This window comes from Lissotriton helveticus, chromosome 12 (assembly GCF_964261635.1).
Source record: "Lissotriton helveticus chromosome 12, aLisHel1.1, whole genome shotgun sequence".
Lineage (NCBI taxonomy): Eukaryota > Metazoa > Chordata > Amphibia > Caudata > Salamandridae > Lissotriton > Lissotriton helveticus.
The window spans coordinates 572,061,123-572,081,081 of NC_136073.1; the positions used below are offsets into that span (position 1 = coordinate 572,061,123).

The 19,959-nt window shown below is 45.3% G+C and overlaps 1 protein-coding gene across 2 annotated transcripts in view; it reads right to left on the bottom strand.

Moving 5' to 3' along the window:
* CFAP20 (cilia and flagella associated protein 20) overlaps positions 1-19,959 on the bottom strand; it is a 455,963-nt gene that overhangs the window by 12,745 nt on the left and 423,259 nt on the right. For both annotated transcript variants that reach the window (XM_078669003.1, XM_078669002.1), the window contains one exon: positions 8,161-8,271. In XM_078669003.1, the coding sequence (XP_078525129.1) occupies positions 8,161-8,271 (111 nt within the window). The remainder of the gene's footprint in view (positions 1-8,160; positions 8,272-19,959) is intronic.

Below are 19,959 nucleotides of genomic sequence, written 5' to 3' on the forward strand. Positions count from 1 at the left end.
TGGTGTTCGGGGTGGGGTCTGTCGTGGTTGGGGAGGCCAGGGTGTTGAAACTATCGTGGATGTTGGCGATCTTGCGATGGAAGAAGGTGACCAGTGCGTCGCACAGATCTTGCGAGGGTGGGATGTCGTTGGTGTTGGCGATGGGGTTGAAGAGTTCCTTTACTATGTTAAAAAGCTCTTTGCTGTTGTGAGCGTTGTTATCCAGGCGGGTTTTGAAGGAGGATCTCTTGGCTGTTCTGATCAGCTTGTGATGTCTGTGAATGGCGTCCTTGTGTGCTGCGTGGCTGTCTGGTGTGTGGTCGTGGGTCCATTTCTTCTCCAGCTTCCGGCATGTGCGTTTGGAGGTCTGAAGTTCCTCGGTGAACCAGGTGGCTTTCTTGCTGGGGTGGTTGATGGAAGGTTTCTTGAGCGGGGTGAGAGTGTTGGCGCAGTCTTCAATCCATTGTCTGAGGTTGCGGGCGGCGGTGTCTGGGTCGGTGGGGTCGGTGGGTGGGTTCTGGGCGAGGGTGGAGGTCAGTTGGTCCTCGGTGATTTTGCACCAGCAGAGACGGGGGAGTTGTAGGGTGCGGTGTTGGTTTCTTGAAGGTGAAGTGGATGCAGCGGTGGTCGGTCCAGTGGAGCTCGGTGGTGTTGTTGAAGGCGACGTGCGTGCTCGTGGATTAGACGGGGTCAAGCGTGTGGCCGGCAACGTGGGTGGGTTCGGTGACGAGTTGTCGGAGGCCAAGGTTGGTGAGGTTGTCGATCAGGGTGTCGGAGTTGGCATCGTTGTTGTTCTCGAGGTGGAAGTTCAGGTCCCCGAGGAGGATGTAGTCTGCGGGCCAAACCCGATTTTGCCAAAAGTAAAATGTATGGAAGAATTTCTTGCGCTGCCGAATTCAGAGGATGAATGTTACATCTTTTGCACCATAAACAGAATCTTCTCCACTTCATACTAGATGTTTTGTTCATACTATCCATGCTAGCCCTCTGTAGGATCTCTCTGCACTCTGCTGAATTCTTCAGATGTTGAAATTCGCAGTGTTCAGGAGCCAGGCCGCTAAGTGTAGTGATCTCGGGTCCGGATGGAGAACTTGTCCCCAGGACATCGTCAGGAGTGACGGTATTGGTTGGAGGCGAATCGGGTGGACCTCCGACAGTAGCAGAAGCTCTGTGAACCAGTGTTGCCTGGGCCACTATGGGGCTTTCAGGATTATCTTGCACAGCTCCTTCTTGATCTTCGTAAGAATGCGTGGCAGGAGGGGATTTGGAGAAAAGGCATAGGCAAAGATGCCTGACCATGCCATAAAAAGCGCATTCCCCCAAGATCCCCGTTGGGGAAGCCAGCTTGCAAAGAACCGGCATTTTTTGTTCTCTGCTGTTGCGAAGAAGTCTACTGTCGGTTCTCCCCATCTTTGGAAGATGCTGTCTAGAATCCCCTGGTCGATCTCCCACTCGTGGCAGGTGGATTGAGCCTGCTGAGAGTATCTGCTTTGACGTTCTGGTCCCCTGGGAGATGGTCCGCAGTTATGTATATTCCGTGTTGCAGCGCCCATTCCCATATCTTCTGGGCTTCTGAGACAGGGAGAGTGCTCTTCAACCAGTCAAACCTGCTTAATGTGGCACTATTTCCAATCTGATGAAAGTGAAAGCTCATCGCCTTATCTATTAATGGAAATGAAATCTGTTTGCCCTTTTTGGATCAATGCCTTACATAGATAGCAACTATACTGATTCACAAATGTATCATAAAATAAATATAATTCACAAAAATATCACCTTCCTATACTTAAACTAATAAAAACACAAATATCGATAACCAAAATATTGCAGTTAAAATTATTTATTTTTACTATTATCGATAACAAAAGAATTAGAAAAAAAATATCATAACTTTTAAAGAAACTTGTAATTGACAGAAATATTGCCACACACAATATTAAACACATAAATATCACCAAAAATAGACATTCCATTATTAAACATTAAAATAACAGCATATTATGTTAACCAAAAACAACATTATAATATTTTCATATCACTAAAATAAACTTAAACCACCCAACAAAAAATATAACCTTCAACACATCCAAATATCATTTAAATAAATATCTTTGGGGGCGTGGCCAAGATGGTGGAGTGAGAGAATGCACAATGCGGTCCCTCCGCTCTAGCCTCAGAAAAGCCACGTGAATCCTGTGTACCCAGGCATTTGTGGTTCCAGAGCCTCAGGGACATCAGAGGCGTCGCGGGGTAGGTCCGATCTGCAGGGACAGCCCCGAAGTGCAGAACACGCCAAGAGCGTGGACGCCCAAACTTGGAGGTCAGGAAGGTGAGAGGCCTGGGCGGTTCGCATGCTGCGGAGTGCCTGACATCTGGAGGAGTGGATGAGTACAGCTCGGGTACCTCCCAGACCTACTCAGAGGACAAGGGGACACCACGGAGGGAGGTCGGACCGGACGGCTGCGCCCCTGTGTGGTGAGAGGACTGCGGACGCAAGAGAGACCGGCGGACGAGGCCACAGCGGAGTGAGAGGCTATCACGACTGCACCAGCACTGCCCCCGGGGCGGACTCGTAGCACCCCCGTGGAGCGCCGCGAGGTGCTGACACGAGGAGGCCCTTCTGAAACACTCAGGCCGGACACAGGCCTCGACAACAGAGCCACGGGCGGCAGAGCAGTGAACCCCGGCAACAGCACAGGCAAGAGTCGTCCTCCTTCCCCCGGGCAAGCAGATGGAGACACCGTGCCGGGGTGTGTCCGCCCACACCAGGCCTCGAGCAGGGAGCAAGTAGCGAGGACCATGACTGTGGAACAAGGTTCGAAACATGCTACATCCACATCAGAGGCTGCAGGACACTTTGGGAGACACTCCCGCCCAGAGCCTGGTGGGACCCAGCTCCACAGTGAGAGGAACTGGCGGTTGGAGGAACAAACACAATCGGTGGATGGGTAGCTAAAGGGCATGATGAGCTGTAGGGGTACTCCTTTCAGGTCCTCTGTGGGGCCAGCTCCAAGGTGGGAAGAATCAGCACTTAGAGGGGTGTTACTGACCCATAAGCAAGCCACAGCAGGGGGGCCAGCGCCCGGGGAGTGACGAGCGCCGGACAACTGTGATAGGGGGGGGAGGGGGGGTTTGGCTGGCAGGTGCGCGAACATGGCCGAGGAGCAACCCCCAGAGCATAGAAACCCACGTCCCCCACCCCCCTTTCCTCAACGGCGTGGTTAGTCAGACTCCCATCCGCTGGATTTATTGAAGGGGCAATCCCGAACATAGCTGCGATCATAGAACCATACATCCCGGACTTACCTGCAAATTTGATTCTCCACATTGCTGGTAGTCAAGTTGCAGGCATGGGGACATACAATCACGTGACCGTGCAAGCAACGCCTTAAGCCCCTCCCCCGGCAGGGACAGGCATGGAGGCGCCTTGAGCCAAGAAAGACCGCTTCCTAAAAGATATGCTTATCAAACAACCTGCTCCTCCCCCGCGGTAGATTACCCTGGATCCTCCAGCGCCCCTTCGCCTCTGAGAGATGACAAAGGAGGGAATGCACCGGTCACTAGGTCATACATGGAGACCTTGTTCTCGTCTCTGAGGGAAGGCTTACAGTTGATTAAGAGAGACCAGGCTCAAGACCTACAGGGCGTACGGAAAGAGATAACGGAACTGGGGGACAGGGTGAATGCCCTTAAAAATCACGAGATCACCAGAGATGAAGAAATTGAGCAGCTCAGACTGGAACTAATTTGTCTAGCGGACCAACAGATTGATCTCCAGGCCCACGCCCAGGATCTCGCAAATATATCAAGACATAATACCATTAGACTTAGGAACGCACCAACAGCTGCAGAGGCAGAGAACGTGGAGGAATCAGCCATAGAGCTTTTTTCACAGATCCTGGGGAGATACACAGGCCTCCGACATTAGGTTGGACAGAGTTCATCGGGTGGGTCCATGGGCCCACCCAAAGCTGCACACCTGCCTCCTCCGGTCATAGTAGCGTGTGTTCATAGCTTCCCCTGAAGGAGCATATCCTTCGAAAGGCGAGAGACGACAATCCAGTGCAATTTCCTGAACACCCACTTCAACTGTTCCAGGACCTCTCAGCGATCACGTTGCAGAAGCGGAGGGAGTTCCGCCTGGTGACTGCCTATCTCAGAGAACACAATGCCTCATACTCCTGGGGTCACCCTTTCCGTCAAATTTTTAACTGGGAAGGAAAGGCTCATCAGCTGCGCTCCCTTAAAGCAACTTATGATCTTCTCCAGATAGATCCTCTTAAGGGGCCTCCTGGGAACAAGGCAAGAGCAGAGTCTTTGTCTTGTAGACAAACTCGATGGGGAAGGGGACCACAGGGCAGAGCCTTGCTAGGTTGGACTCAGCCACAATGGCCCAAGAGAGAAAAGCAGTGCTGGAGAGTTTGGCAGGAGATCTGGCACAAGACTACACTGATGGGGAGGTCAAGGTTAAACCGTAACCAATGCAAAGGTACACAACAGACACCATCTGAGGTCGAGAGGGGAAGGGACCCCTCATGGATGCTAAAGGCCAACATGGACCCCACCTTTTGTCTTGCTCGGGGAGTATCGCTACAATATAAATACATAAAATGTCCAAAACGTAACAATGTGGAAGAAAAAAACAAAGTGAAATCACAGAACATCGATTGAAAATGAGGAAATGGCAGAGAAATAATGAGCGGACCCACAAAACAAGAAACCAAATAGAAGCCTAGTGACAAAAACAAAGAACCGAAAAAGAAGAGAAAGGAGATCTCAAGGAAACCACCTACATATTAAACATCACAAAGAACTATCAATGACAAAGAGCAATCCAAACAGTGACCAGAGTGCCAACACGAAGATAGATGGATGACAAATTAAATGAAAAAATAGAACATATCAACTATGGGAATGCAAAGATATGTAGAACAGAGAAACGCAAATGAACAGCTAGCAGCACGACCAGTAACAGATAAGACGATAACACGTCCGAAACGGACAAAAAGTTACAAAGGAGAAAATATGTGTCGAAAGACCATGACTCAAGATGTCAGTAGTGACGACGTCAAAATATGAGAAGATACGACATCTGAAGAGATACGAGGAGCCAAACACAACATGTAACACTGAAACAGTGGCACATATCGGAAGAAAAGAGCTAATAAATTACATGAACAAGAAACAATCAGAATCAGGAACCAGAAGAACCAGGAGCAGAAGAAGAATCCATCTGCGATTCAGACTGATTATCCCAAAAATTGGAAAGGTCAGGGGGTTCATCAAAAATTTTAGAGCGGCCTTTGAATGTAATTCGAAATTTGGAAGGTCCAGCAAAAGAGAAAGGGATGTTCATGTCTGCAAGACGTTTCCGCAGGTTAAGAAAACCCTTCCGTCGAATCACCGTATCTCTGGCAAAATCCTGAGAAATAGAGATGCGATGGCCCTCCCAAGTCACAGACTTGACCTTTCTCATATGAGCCAAAATTTGTTCTGAATGCTGGTGACGTAGCGGTTTAAAAATGACCGCTCTTGGACTTGTCGCAGATTTAGACCTGAAGAAAGGAACACGATGAGCTCTCTCAATCTCAAAGTCTCTCAAAAATGAAATCTGTAAAGTAGCAGGAAGCCATTGTGAAATAAAGTCAACCATCGAGGGGGCTGACTTCTCCGCCTCCTCAGGGAGACCAAAAATTCGTAAATTGCTTCTTCTGTTACGATCTTCCTGCTCCGTGAGGTCTCTCCGTAGAGAAAGCATAGATCGTTCCATCTGTTGAAGAGACCGTGAATGTTGATGGGCAACATCCTCCACACCACTAATTCGAGATTCCGCAGCATTGACCCTAACAGACAGCGCCTTAAAGTCATTTCTGATCGCCGCCACTTCGACTTGTAAGAGATCAGTATTAGTTTTAGTAGATTGGGCGATATCATGAACCTCATTGAGGCGCAAGAGAATGGTATCCAAAGTGGTAGTAGGGTCTTTTTGAGAAGCCTCTGGAGTAGGAGATTGTTGTTTGAGCCTCTTGAGTGCACCTATAGAATCCTTAGCAGGAGGACCCATGTTGTCCGCCATAGGAACGTTGAAAGAATAAGACTGAGCCCCTGACTAAGTATGTGGAGAAAAGGATAGCAAAGCAGGTGTAAGAAAAATAGCAACAAAAAATGATGTACACAGATTTCTCAAAGAAACCGCCAAAGAGATATCAAATTAGGAACCACTGGCCGTATTAGTAGAATTCAAAAAGGCCGTCAATAATATAGGAGGAAAAACACAGACATGGAATAACCTCAAAGAGTCACGGAAAAAAAAGACTCCAGGTAGCCGACAACCTCGCAATCTGGTTGAGCGGACCTCATGTCAAAGCAATCCCAATGCAGAAGAAAAAGAGCAGAGGGAGACCACTGAGGCAATACACGCAGACTCCCAATGCAAATAGAGTCATGAAAGTGGCAGCATATGAGGAAAACGCTGCTAAAAATCCAGTCACTATAGAGAAGACTTGTAAATATGGTAAATGTCACCTCAAAAGCGTCAGCAGTCCATCTTTCATAAATGCGCCATCATGTCAGAGGAAGAAAACACGAGCGACGCCACACAGGAAACAAAATGGCGGTCGCTCGTGAAATCCAGTGGGGAACGCTTCAAATCGCTGGAAAAGACTTTCCTTCCGCCTTCAACGATGTTCGCCCATTCCACCACGTTCAGGGCGCTTTCCGACTGAAAAATGCAGAGTTCGGAAGTGAAATGTCGCTGAAAGGGACTCCAGAAACGTCCCGACAGCCGCTGCCTCCCCGGAGCTCAAGCGCCGACCGCCATCTCGTAGCGGCGCACAAGCCAGGCCCCCCCTTTTTGAGGAGAATGAACCTTTTCCTCAGCATGCTTCTGAAAGAGAATCTTGACCTCTTGCTGAAGTCTTTCCAGATGACACTGATTTAACTTTTTGGCGGTATTGCTGGTAGCGGAACTTTGTACTGAGAGAATAGTCATTTTGCACAATACACAGTTGTCTTTTGAGATTGCCTCCAACTCTTCCAAGTGGTTTGAAATACTTCCAACCACAAAAGTGGGTAGCAAAAGAGGGGGAAGAGGGTAGTTCCAGTTTGCCACCTATGGGAGGTTTCCTGTGCCAGGAGCAGATTACTGCTTTTATCCGGTAACTGACGCCTTTGTTGTTGCTACAGCTGCTTTTATTGTTGATGCTGCATCTGAGGCCACTGAGGTGCTAGAATCCTCAGTGGGAAGTAGCAACCGTCATAGGACTTGTAACCAAGCGTCTTGTATTCTTTCTTTCTTTCTAAGTGTTTCCATCTTTGTATTCATGTGACTCATTTCTTTATCTGTATGACAAGCAAAGTATTTTAGAAAAACTGATATTTATTATCCTATCATAAATTCCAAAAAACAGAAATGGAAGGGAATCATGAATGGACCAGCTCTTTTGTCTCAGAGGTTGCAAGGCTCTTTCCAAGCTTTACCCAAAATCCGATAGACAAAGACAGGTTCTGCTGTTTGGAATTAAGACAAAATTATCACAGTTCATGAGAGAATTTGTAGAAGTCTTTTCAGTAAACATTTTACCTGAATTACTTCTGAAAAGCTCAAATTTAGCAATGACAAACCAAAGACAATTTAGCATGAAGAAACTCAAGCCACATGATTCACAATTAATTGTTACAGTGTTACTTTCTGAAGGTTAATTTAAATCATGAAAATTATTATAACCTAGAACATCTGGAGACTGCTTTACTTGTGAGTTTTATTTTTAACAGAAAATACATTGACTTGGCCAATATAGCCTTTTAATAGGGCTCTACATTGTTTTACCACAAGATTTGGCTTTTCTAAAGAAAAGCAAAGGAAATTAGTTATCTTTTTGAAAGTGGTCTGGGATCCTGTGCCTAGCTAGGGCAATTTATTGCTTATCATTCTCAAAGGAGATCCATTGAAGGAGAACAATATATTCCTGGATGCTGTCTATAGACGGAGATGTGCTTATGTTTATGAATATCAAAGTACATTCCAGCTAGAAAACTGCTATACATTAGCACACTCTGAAAGATCTGTTGAAGCTAACTTTACATACAGAAATCCTTTCCCTGCTTTTACCATTCTTTTGTATGTTTTTAAACACGTTACTGATCTTTGGCACTAATCTCCCCTCCCCCAGTACAGATTACCTTGTCCTTGGCCTGAATGGGGAGATACAGCTTAAACTCCGAAGGGAGTTCGTCCTCCGAGTAGAGTCTGTCTGAAAAGTATACCCTTCGGATTCGACAATTGGCATGGATCTGCGAAGGAAAAGGAAATTATTAGTATCCACTACCAACAACTTAAGAGCCAATATATTTTTGCACTGACAAGTTAAGAGCAAATGTATTTTTGCATTGACTATTAGTAGCCCAATCTCTTGCGATTAAATGTCATTAAAAACATCACCCCCCCTTATTAAACTTTTGAGACCGAGATAACCAATCAGAATGCTACCTTAGCCGGATATAACTACCCTTACAAGCCGGCCAGGGCGCCTCCCATGGCTTGCAGCTCTTGGTCTCTCTGGTGGATTGATGTGGGCATGGCCCTGCACCGCTCAAGCACTTTTTTCTGTTTTCACCTGTGAAGGCATAGGTGGTTCCATTATTCACCTCGAACGGAAAGTGGCTTCTCAGATAGGTAGCACAACCACCGCTTCTCTCCTGGTCCTGCTGATTCAACAGGTTTACCTTTGAGGTTACAGGACGGCAGCTATGCACCTTTCCTTGCTATGGGTACAGTAAGGCTGAACACCAAAGAGCTGGAAAAAATAGCAGTCTGTTTATTTTTCGCCAGGTGTCTGGCAACAGGCCATATTTTATTCCCTCAGTAAGGCAAAAGTGGTAGCTGTGATACCATAACTTCAAAGGAAGAGCAGTTCTTCTACTCCAAGGCCCAGGAGAAAAAACATGGCAGAACCACCTCTGGTTTTGTTGCTTAACCTCACAGCTCCTCTTTTTTTGGAGCAGGGCTGGAGCCCTAATAGCCTTATTGCCATTACCTGAGCTACAATGACTTTTCATTTCGGGCTATCTGCATTCAACCCAATGCAAGGGTTAAAAGTACTAATTCGCTCAGAGAGTTATTTTATTCTACAATAACATTAATGATTATACAAAAGAGGAAAATAGAATTACCTGTAATCCTAGTTCTCATTCAGAGGGCTCTCTACTGAAAGTCCAACCCAATGGTAATATCAAAGAGCACACTTTACAAAGTATACATATGTAAACTTTTCTTCTAGAAAGCCAATATGTAAAAAACACACATTTTTAGCAGCCTGTAGCAGATTGCAGTGGGCAATTTTCTTACTTTTTTTTTCAAAACACAATTTGAACTGAAAACAGTGCCTAAATTATTAAAAGCGACAAGAGAACATTTTTGCAACCCTGCAGTGAGAGAAAAGCAGAGCAATGTAGCTAAATAGGATGCAGCCTCCAGAGGGTGGGAAAGGACACTGCTCCTTTATGGAAGCACACTCACCAGTACCCCATCATGCCATGTCAGTGGCACTTGCTCTATATTTGTACAAAGACTTAGGATCCTGCCAGATAGGCCATACATGTTTAATGTCTGAGTTGGTGAGAGGGGAGTGTTGCCTAGAATTTAAAATGAATTTTCTTAAAGGAGAACTATGCTTACAAATAACCATGTTTTCTCTCTCCTTCAGAGGATCTCCACTGATCGCCATAAGCAATGCACAGAGTACAGGTTATCCCTTAAAAATTGGCTGAAAAGAAGAGACAAAGAAAAATGTCTTAAATACTTTTTCCACTCAGATTTGAAAGAGGGACAGGTTTCTAAGAGAGGCGTGTCCCACTTGAGCATCAGCTATAGAGTCAGACAGTATTGTCTATTGAATGCATAGACTGACTGCCATGTAGAACAGCACTCTTGAGGCTTCAAATGTTGGAGAATGAACTGATCATGTTGGCCATGTCGACATTTTTAAAAGCTGTAATCATATATAGGAATACCATGTATTATTTTTTAATTATGGTTTGAGTAAGTCAAATATATCTATGTACATAATATGTGCTGCTTTTTATTATATTAATGTGTTTGGTGCAAATTGTATAAATGATGATTCATAGTAATTATCTTGGCAACATTTTAAAATCTTTTTTATTGTGCTTTTATGGTTTTTTAAGCAAAATCGAATAAAGCAGTCTTTGACTTGACTTGACTGCCATGTCGTTTTTTTCTCGAAATGTCCACTTAAGGAATATTTTTTGGCAATTGAGTAGTAGCAGTTTTGCTTTGCTTTTCTTGTGGAGAGAGCTATAGGTCTACTTGGCTTTCTGATAACAGAGTAAAATACAGGATACACCTATATGAACAGACTCTTAATTCACAAACAACTGTTTACATTTATATATCTCTTTTGTTTTGTCTAGATAAAATGGAAGAGACTTTAAGGGTGCAGTGGAAGAATTTTGACAAAAAGGTTGGAAGCGATAAAGACTGATTAACATGGAAGTCCAAAATTACTTACAAAGAAAACTCAGATTCGTCCTCATGACTACTGTATTCCACTTGAATATCATGTAAAGTTCAAGGGAACATACAGTCTGGATTTCGATAACCCTATAGACGTGACTGCAACAAGAAAAGCTCTTTTTTTTACAATATATCATGAAGGGACGCTTTTTGGATGGGTTCAAAGGGAGGACCTGTGAGATTCAAGAAGACCACAATAAGTTCCCAGGGAAGGGAACTTTCCTTATTTCCTACAACCCCCTTACAAAGCCCCTACAAAGCCCTTATTTACTTGGCCTCTAAGAAAAAGAGGTTTGTAAAGGAGACATTTTCTGAAAGCTGTCTGTAACGCAGTTGAGGAACACATAAGTATAAGACAGGTTCTTTAAAGTAAAACAACTCAGGCTCCAGGCCATGAGGCAGTATTCCATAACAGCTCCTTACAATTGAAAACAGCACATTCTATTTTTTTATTTTTTTATTTATAAACTCCACAGCAGCAGATTACACATATAAAGCAAAACAGAAAAAAAGATATACACCAACAAATCATAATCTCTTCAGGAATCAAAATAATCACGAAATGCCCCCCAGATACTTAAGCCAATCTCTCGTTTTTAACCCCTTTAACAGCAAATAAACTCCATTCTAACTTATATAAATTATACATTTTAGCCCGCCATAGCTCAAATGCAGGAGGTTCTTTTTGTAACCATTCAGAAGCAATACATAAACGAGCGACTGACATAGCAATAAATATCAAATGTCGATACTTATACACCATTGTGCTCGATTATTTGCAAACTCCATCCCTAATAACATAATTGTAGAAGTAATTCTTAACGGACCCATAAGTGTACCCAAACATTTATTTATGCCTGATATAAACCGTTGTAGTTTTCTGCAACTGTAGAAGACATGTAAACTGTCTGCCTTCTCCTCCCCACATCGAAAACATCTTCCATCATATTCCACCCCCCAATTGAGCATTCGTGCGGGGGTGTAATATAAATCAAATGTAGTTTTAAAAACCTGTGCCTTCAAATTAGCCAACATTAATACTTCCCTGGAGTAAGCTATAACCTTCTCAATAGATATATTTGACTCGCCCAAAATTGATGACCACTTTGCGTTATACTTGTCAAGATCATCTACCTTATACGACAATAGTAATTGATAAACCACCCCAATTCTTTCCTGACGCCTCACCATTTCAATAAGAGGTTTGGAAACAAAGACAGCTTTTGACTTTAACAAAAAACTCCCTAATCTGAAGAAATTTAAAAAACTGAGATCTGGACAAATCAAAATATCTAGCTAACTCTTCAAATGGCTTAAGCACCCCCCCATGAGGAAAAAAAATCCCCTAATTTTGTGACTCCTTTCTTTCTCCAACTATCTACAGTATTATCCCCAAAAATAGATGGCAAAACCTTTGCAGAATTTAGAGGTGTATAATAAGATATTTTCTTAATTATTTTCCATACTTTAAAAGCATTATTCACTACTTTACTTTGTGCGTTTGTAGTAGCTCCCATCAATTTCTTTAAACAAACACTGTTTGGCAATGAGACCCAGAAGTATTTCAAAAATCTTCGGAGCTTCAGCAATACTCCTGGCACCCTCACAGATCAATAAAACCCGCATTTGTAGCAAAAAACAAACATAAAAATAAAGAGTAAAGTCAGGTATAGCTAATCCCCCTCTAGCAACTGATAGCATAATGAACCGCATTGCACGCCTAGACTTCCCAAGGGCCCATAGAAACTTTCCACATATCGTTTGAAGGAGTTGTAACTGGGCACTAGTCACTGCCAAAGGGATAGAGCAAAATAAATACAAAACTTTAGGGAGAACATTCATTTTGATAATATTGCTACGTCCAATTAACGTAAAATTCAGACGTCCCTATTTATCTAGTGATTTCCTTATACTACACAGTAAAGAATTCCAATTCACTTCCATAAGCTCGTGCATTGATGCCCTTATTTTTATGCCCAGATATAATACCTCTTTTAAAAATCTAGCATCTGACCACACTATACTGTCTGAGCACAAAATTTGTGTTTTAGCCACATTTAATTTGTAGCCAGATAGTTGGCCAAATACTGTCGCTAAACAATGAATCTCTGTCAGTGCTAAAAGGGGATCTGAAGAGATTACAGCAATATCATCAGCATATGCAAAAACGGAAAATTGAGACTCAGATACTAAAAAAGGTTTAATACGAGGGTTATTTCCTAGCTGATCAACAAAAGGATTAATATAAAGGGCAAACAGAAGGGGAGAACAAGGACAGCCCTGCCTCGTACCACGAGTGATGCTCACAGCATCAGATTGCAAGCCCATGGCCGAGATTCTAGCAATCGGTGTCATATAAAGAGCCTGTAGTGCAGTCATAAATATACTACAAAATCCAATTAGATGCATCAATTTCCATAAATATTCCCATTCCACGCGGTCAAACGCCTTCAATAAAATGAAACCCATATCCCGCTTTTCCACAGATGCAATATCAAATAATGTTATTACTTTATTCACATGAGAGACCGTTCCTCGTGAAGGTATAAAACTGTGTTGATTTGGAGATACTAACGAGCTAACAACTTTAGATAACCGATTCGCTAAGATCTTGGAGTATAACTTGCTATCGCAATTTATTTGCGATATCAGACGATATGAACCTACCAAATCAAGTTCTTTGCCCTTTTTGCAAAAAACTACGATCGTGGCTTGTGACCAGGATTTAGGCAGATGTCCCCCTTGTGCTGCCTGAAAGACACTTAACATCTCTTCTTTTAATTGATGAAAAAAAGCTTGTATATTTCTGCAGGGATTTTATCAAGCCCTGCAGCTTTTCCTAAAGCTAAACTTTTGACCGCACTTTCTAGTTCTGTCATAGTAATAGGAGAGCCCAATTGTTCCGTTCTCACTGGATCAAGCTGTGGAAGTCCTTCCTGCCACAAAGGACTTTCACTCCCCTCTGTTCCTCCCTGTCATGTATATAAATCAGTGTAAAATTGGTGAAAAATAGGCAATATTTGCTGTGGATCTCGGCACAGATTACCACTGTGATCCTTCAACATGCGAATAGATCGTGCAGACTCCTTCATACGCAGCTGTAGCGCCAACCGTTTGCCAATAGTCTCCCCATATTCGTGATTCTGCCGCTTGAATATTAAATATTTTCGAGCATTCTCCAAATTCCAAAAGCCCATAATATTGTCCCGATGTTTAGCTACCATATCTTCTAATTCAGGGATATTCTGCTCATGTAACTCAATACCTAAAGTTAAGGCACCCTCTGACTGTCTCAAAGCGTCATAGTAAAGAAGTATATCAGATTTAAGTTTCTTTTGTTGATATAATCCAAAGTTAAAAACTTCACCCCTGAAACACGCCTTAAATGTGGCCCATATCACAGTAAGCTGACTGTCTATTATTTGTAAAAAAAAAACATCATCCAAACCTTCATATAATCTTTAAATTCATCATTTAAACATAATATCCGATCAAAAGTGAAAGCGCTAGGTCTAAACTGCCAACTAAATATAGGTAATTCTAGAACTAACGGGGCATGATCAGAGGAAATTCTCGGATACAGTTGTACATAGGCACCGGCTAATAAGGAAGAGGGCGCAAAAAAATAATCCAATCTGACTAGCTTTTTGTGAGGATATGAGTCGAACGTGAACCCCCACTCAGACTCTCTTAGAGTACCCCACACATCAACTAAACCATGGCCATTAACTAAATTACAAAGTGCTTTAAAAACCCATGACTTCCTCCCTGTATACTTATGGGGACCATCCTGTAATGCATGATTAAGCAGATTGATATTGATGTCCCCACAAATTACCAGTGGTTGTACCCAAGACGCCAATTCCATATTTGACTCAACAAGCATCTCCGCCTCATCAAAATTGCAACCATAAATGGTGAAGACCGTTATCTTTCTCCCCTCTAGCCCACATTCAATTATAGCCCATCGACCCTGTTTATCAGATAGAGTAAGCCCAATGGTAAACAAATTTGATTTAGCTACAATAGCCACCCCCCTGACCATGCCGGTTTGCTGAGATGCGGAAATTAACGAAAACCCCAACTCTTCCAAAATATTTCGGTTAGACCAAGGTATGTGAGTCTCTTGAATACAGACCAAGTCGGGCTGAATGAATCGTAATTCAGCTGCGACCTTTTTACACGTTACCCAATTATTGAGACCAGACACATTTAATGAACGTATTTTTATCCCTTTATGTACCATTGTAAACACAAACCAAAGACATTCCCATTGCCCTCTCAAACCATGTATTCAACCCACTAGAAAAACTCTGAGAGCATCTACTACAAGTACAAAAGCTTTGAAACCCACTGGTAATTTGATCTTTCATCAATTTTAATCGATTCCTTGCTGCTGTGGAATTTTTACCCCTTTTACCCCACCTCAGTGCCCCCCACCCCACCCACCCATTAGTGACCCCCTTACATCCCCCTACCCTTAGCCCACCCCCCCTTTAACGAGGCTTTAGGACTCATAGTCCTGTAGATGCGAGCTCACCGACAGTCCCCCTACCTTTGCCTGTGGGCCCCAACCATAAAAGAGAATTTGAATTACTTCAAAAGGAGAAAGGAGAGAGAATACAAAAATGCATACTGCAAACCTGAGGCTGACTAAATAGAGCTTAAATATTCTTTAGCAGGGCCTATACCAGTAAAGAAGCGAGTGCGCTCATGGTAAATAACTTTCAGCTTAGCGGGAAACATTAAAAAAGCTTGAGCCCCTTTAGACTGAAACTCTGGGATCAGTTGCCTATACTGCCAACAGAGCGCTGACATAGATCTGGGAGAACAAAAAACTCAAAGTCGCCCCCGCTTCTTTTCTTATCTGGTCGTGCAAGCAAAAATAATTCCTCTCGGGCCAAAAAACTATTAAAAGAAACCAAAAAAGGCTCTAGGTTTTAGTACTTGCTGACCAGGTCTTAAACGAGTGTTAAATGGAAACCTATGAGCCCGTTCAACCTCTCTGTCCCAGTCCCACTTCGTTACCTCAGAGAAAGGCCTTTTTAAACAAATTTATAATGAACCCTCGCGGACCAGATCCCTTCTTCCCCTTCGGTATCTGAAGAACACTCAGATTGTTTCTACGAGCCCAATTCTCAATATCAGCCAGTTTCCACATAGTGTCCTCCTTTGTTGCCATATATTGTTCAGTAACAGTCTTGTGTTGCGCAAGTTCATCCTCTAAAACAAATATGGGAGCTTCTACTTCATTAAACCTGGATAGGAAATCCGCATGAGATTTTACCAAACGTCTGACTGAGTTTTGCAGCTTGCGACAGGAATTTTGAACTCTCTGACTCTCCTCTTGTGTCTCATCTCGATGTAGCATAATGGATCTATAGATCAGTGATAAGGAGATTTCCTCCTCCTCTACAAGCGCATTATCCCCCTGGGCCAAGGACTTTTGTAAAACGGCTTTCTTTCCCCCATTCAGCTCGAGTTTCCTCACTGTATGGGAGCGGCCATTCTCTTGCTCTTCCAGTTCTTCAGTGAATAAGCTACTATGATCAAAACCATCCGCAATGCTCAATTGAGCTTAATATTGAGTAGCCAGGTCTTCGCATGATGACATAGATTTTTCCGAGAGGGAAAAAAAGTCCCCTGAATCAGTTTCTGGAACCAATGCACCTTCTTCTAGGCCCCCTCCATCAGTCCCACTAGGGTTAAGATCATCAGTGTAGCCGGGCTTTTCAACAACTCCAGATGTATCATTACTACCCTCCACTGAAACACCCTTGCCAAATTCAATCAAAGAGGACTCCAAGCCCAGAGGTACAGTTACTGTATTACAGAAATTCTCAACCTCAGCAGGATTAGGCAGAGTGTTAGCCCTCACAGCTACAGCAATTGTGCCTGAGTCACTGAATGGACCTCCTTCCCTATAATCAATTGGTTCTACAATCTCTGCTGATAACTCAATTGGTGGCTCTGTCATTTTACTTTTGCGTTTTTCTTTCTCCTTGGCAGCAGAAAATAATTCAGGCATTTTTTTAAGCTCTGATTCCCCTTGGTTCTGGTTACTACAGGCACAGATTCCTCCGGTTTACTTAGCGTCACAACAGCACATTCTATATTCTAAGTAAAATCAAGAAACACTGGGCAAGGACATACTGATGAAGAGACAGGTCCAGTAGGGAAAGATAAGAATATAGCAAGGAGTAAGAAATAGGAAAAATAATGGCAACACATGTTTCCGTTTTACAATTAAGAGAAACAATGCACCAATGACTTCGGGCAGAGATCAGTTCTTCCCCCGCATCTCCTCTGTGCTGTCCTCTGTCTGCAGTCCTACCAGGCAGGGTTCGAGTCTGCACCTTGCTGGTGCCTGTTAGCGGTACTGTTTTTTCCCCCCTCGCATTTCTGCTCTTATTGTGACATTGTTTTTGGTTTTGTCTGGATTGTATTTGTTTGTTTTTGGTTTTGACTTGAATGTATTTGTTTTTGCCCCCGCTGACTCCTCTTTGTGTCCCCCTACGTCCATTTAGTCCTCTGCTTCCCGCCTCCCAGCTGCTCCTCCCTCCCCTACTTAATGGAGACCGTTGTACGATCGCGTCGCTAGCGCACCAAAAGCACGCCTTAGGCAAGCTCCTCCGCGCCTGGACCACGCCCAGCTCCAGACCCCCTGGCGCCCATGAGCGCCACAACACCGACGTAGATATGACGCCAACTCCCTCCACGCACTGAACAACGGCCAAAACTCCACCTGCTTCCAGGCCGCCCCAAAGCTCACCAACCGACCCTTCACCTGCCGAAACTGCAGCTACACCAGCCAGCGCACTCCAGCGAGTCTGGCCCATCCCAACAAAGCAGGCCACACAAATCTCAGATGCATACTACTCAACACCCGCTCAGTCCACAAGCACGCCTTCGATCTCTGGGACCTTCTCAATTCCTCCTCCCGATGTCGCCTTCCTGACGGAGACCTGGATGAACACCTCCTCGGCGCCCTACATAGCCATAGCCATCCCGGACGTCTACAAGATCACCCGCAGGGACTGAACCAACAACAAACCGGGAGGAGGAATCACCATCTGCCACAGGAATACCTTCAAAATTTCGACCAACACCGAAGACTCCCTCAGCATGGCCGAGTACCTACACTTCCAGATCCACGTCGATCACAACACCACCCTCAGAGGAATCCTTGTCTACAGACCCCCGGGCCCCCAACCACAGTTCAGCGACTCTATCGCTGACCACATCAGCACGCACGCCCTCGCCTCCACAGACTACATCCTCCTCGGAGAACTGAACTTTCACCTTGAGAACGCCAATGACAGCAACTCCACAACCCTAATCGACAACCTCACCAACATCGGATTCAAACAGCTCGTCACAACTCCACCCACTCCACCGGACACACACTCCATCCCATCTTCTCCGCCAGCAATCACGTAACCTTCAGCCACACCACCGAACTCCACTGGACCGTCCACCACTGCATCCACTTCTCCTTCGAGAAACATACCTCGCACAGCCAACCACAATGAATCACACACCACAGCTGGAACAAAGTCACCGAAGACCAGATCCTCACCACCCTCACCCGAGACCCTCCATCTGAGCCCACGGACACCAACGCAGCGGCCCACAACTTCAGACAATGGATCGACAACTGCGCCGACTCCCACGCCCTGCTCAGGAAACTCTCAAATAGGCACACAGACACAAGACACAAGAGCCATCTATTTCAATGCCGACCTCCAGGCTTCCAAGCAAACCTGCTGAAGACTTGAGAAGCAGTAGCGCAAGACCAAACACCAGACAACCACGCGGGCCTCAAGGACGCCAGACGCAAGCACCACCAACTCATCCGATCCGCCAAAAGGACCTTCTTCAAGGAACGCATTGACAACAACGCACACAATGGCAAAGAGCTCTTCAGCATTGTGAAAGAACTCGCTTCCCCCAACTCCAGCTCCAACAACATCCTGCGTCCCAAGAACTCTGCAACTTCCTGGCCACCTTCTTCCACCGCAAGACGCAGATATCCACGACAGCTTCAACACCCCGACACTGACGACAGTCGCCGACACTCCCGACTCAGCGTCCTCCAAACACACCGACCTCCTGCTCTCCTGGAACAACGTCAACGATGAAGACACCATCAAAATCATGAACACCGTCCACCCCGGCTCACCCTCCAACCCCTGCCCCACCTCATCTTCAACAAAGCAAGCTCCATCATCGCACCCCAACTCCGAAAGATCAACAGCTCCTTCGAAACCGCCACCTTCCCGGAGAGCTGGAAACACACAGAAATCAACGTTGTACTCAAAAAGCCCAAAGCAGACCCTAAGGACCTCAAGAACCTTCGACCCATCTCCCTGTTCTCGTTCCAGGCGAAAGTTATTGAGAAGACCGCAAACCGACAACTGACCCACTTCCTGGAGGAGAGCAACATCCTGGACTCCTCCCAATCCGGTTTCCGCAGCAACCACAACACCGAAACCGCCCTCATCGCCGCCACCGACGACATCAGGACCCTGCTGGACAATGGCAAAACATTCTCCTAGACCTCCCGCCCGCCTTCGACACCGTCTGCCACCACACCCTGCACACACATCTCCACGAAGCAGGGATCCATGACAAACCCCTGTATTGGATCACCTCCTTCCTCACTGGCAGAACCCAGAGAGTCCACCTCCCCCCATTCCGATGTGAAGCCACCACGATCACCTGCGGTATACCCCAGCCCGACCCTTTTCGAAATCTACATGGCACCGCTCGCTGACATCATCGAAGCCCACCACCTCAACATCATCTCATACGCTGACTACACCCAGCTGATCCTCTCCCTCACCAAGGACCCAGTCACCGCCAAATCCAACCTTCACGAGGGAATGAAGGCCGTCGCAGAGTGGATGAAGACCAGCTGTCTGAAACTGAACTCTGACAAAGCAGAGGTCCTCATCCTCGGCTCCACCCCCTGCACATGGGCCAACTCCTGGTGGCCGACCACGTTGACCCGACACCCACCAACCACGCATGCAACCTTGGGTTCATCCTGTACTCAACGCTCTCTATGACCCAGCAAGTCAATGCTGTTTCCTTCTCCTGCTTCAACACCCTCCGCATGCTCCGCAAGATTTACAGATGGATCCCCACCGAAACCAGAAGGACGGTCACCCAACGCCCTCAACGAAGGAACCATGGCCAAACGCCAGAAACGACTCCAACGCATACAAAACGCCTCCGCACGCCTCATCCTCAGAATCCCTCGCCACAGCCACATCACCCGTCACCTGAGAGACCTGCACTGGCTCCCGGTCAACAAGAGGATCACCTTCAAGCTCTTCATCCATGCTCACAAAGCTTTCCACAACGCCGGACCAGCCTACCTCAACGAACAACTCACCTTCTACACCCTGAACCGCCAGCCTCTCTCTGCTGATCTCGCCCTC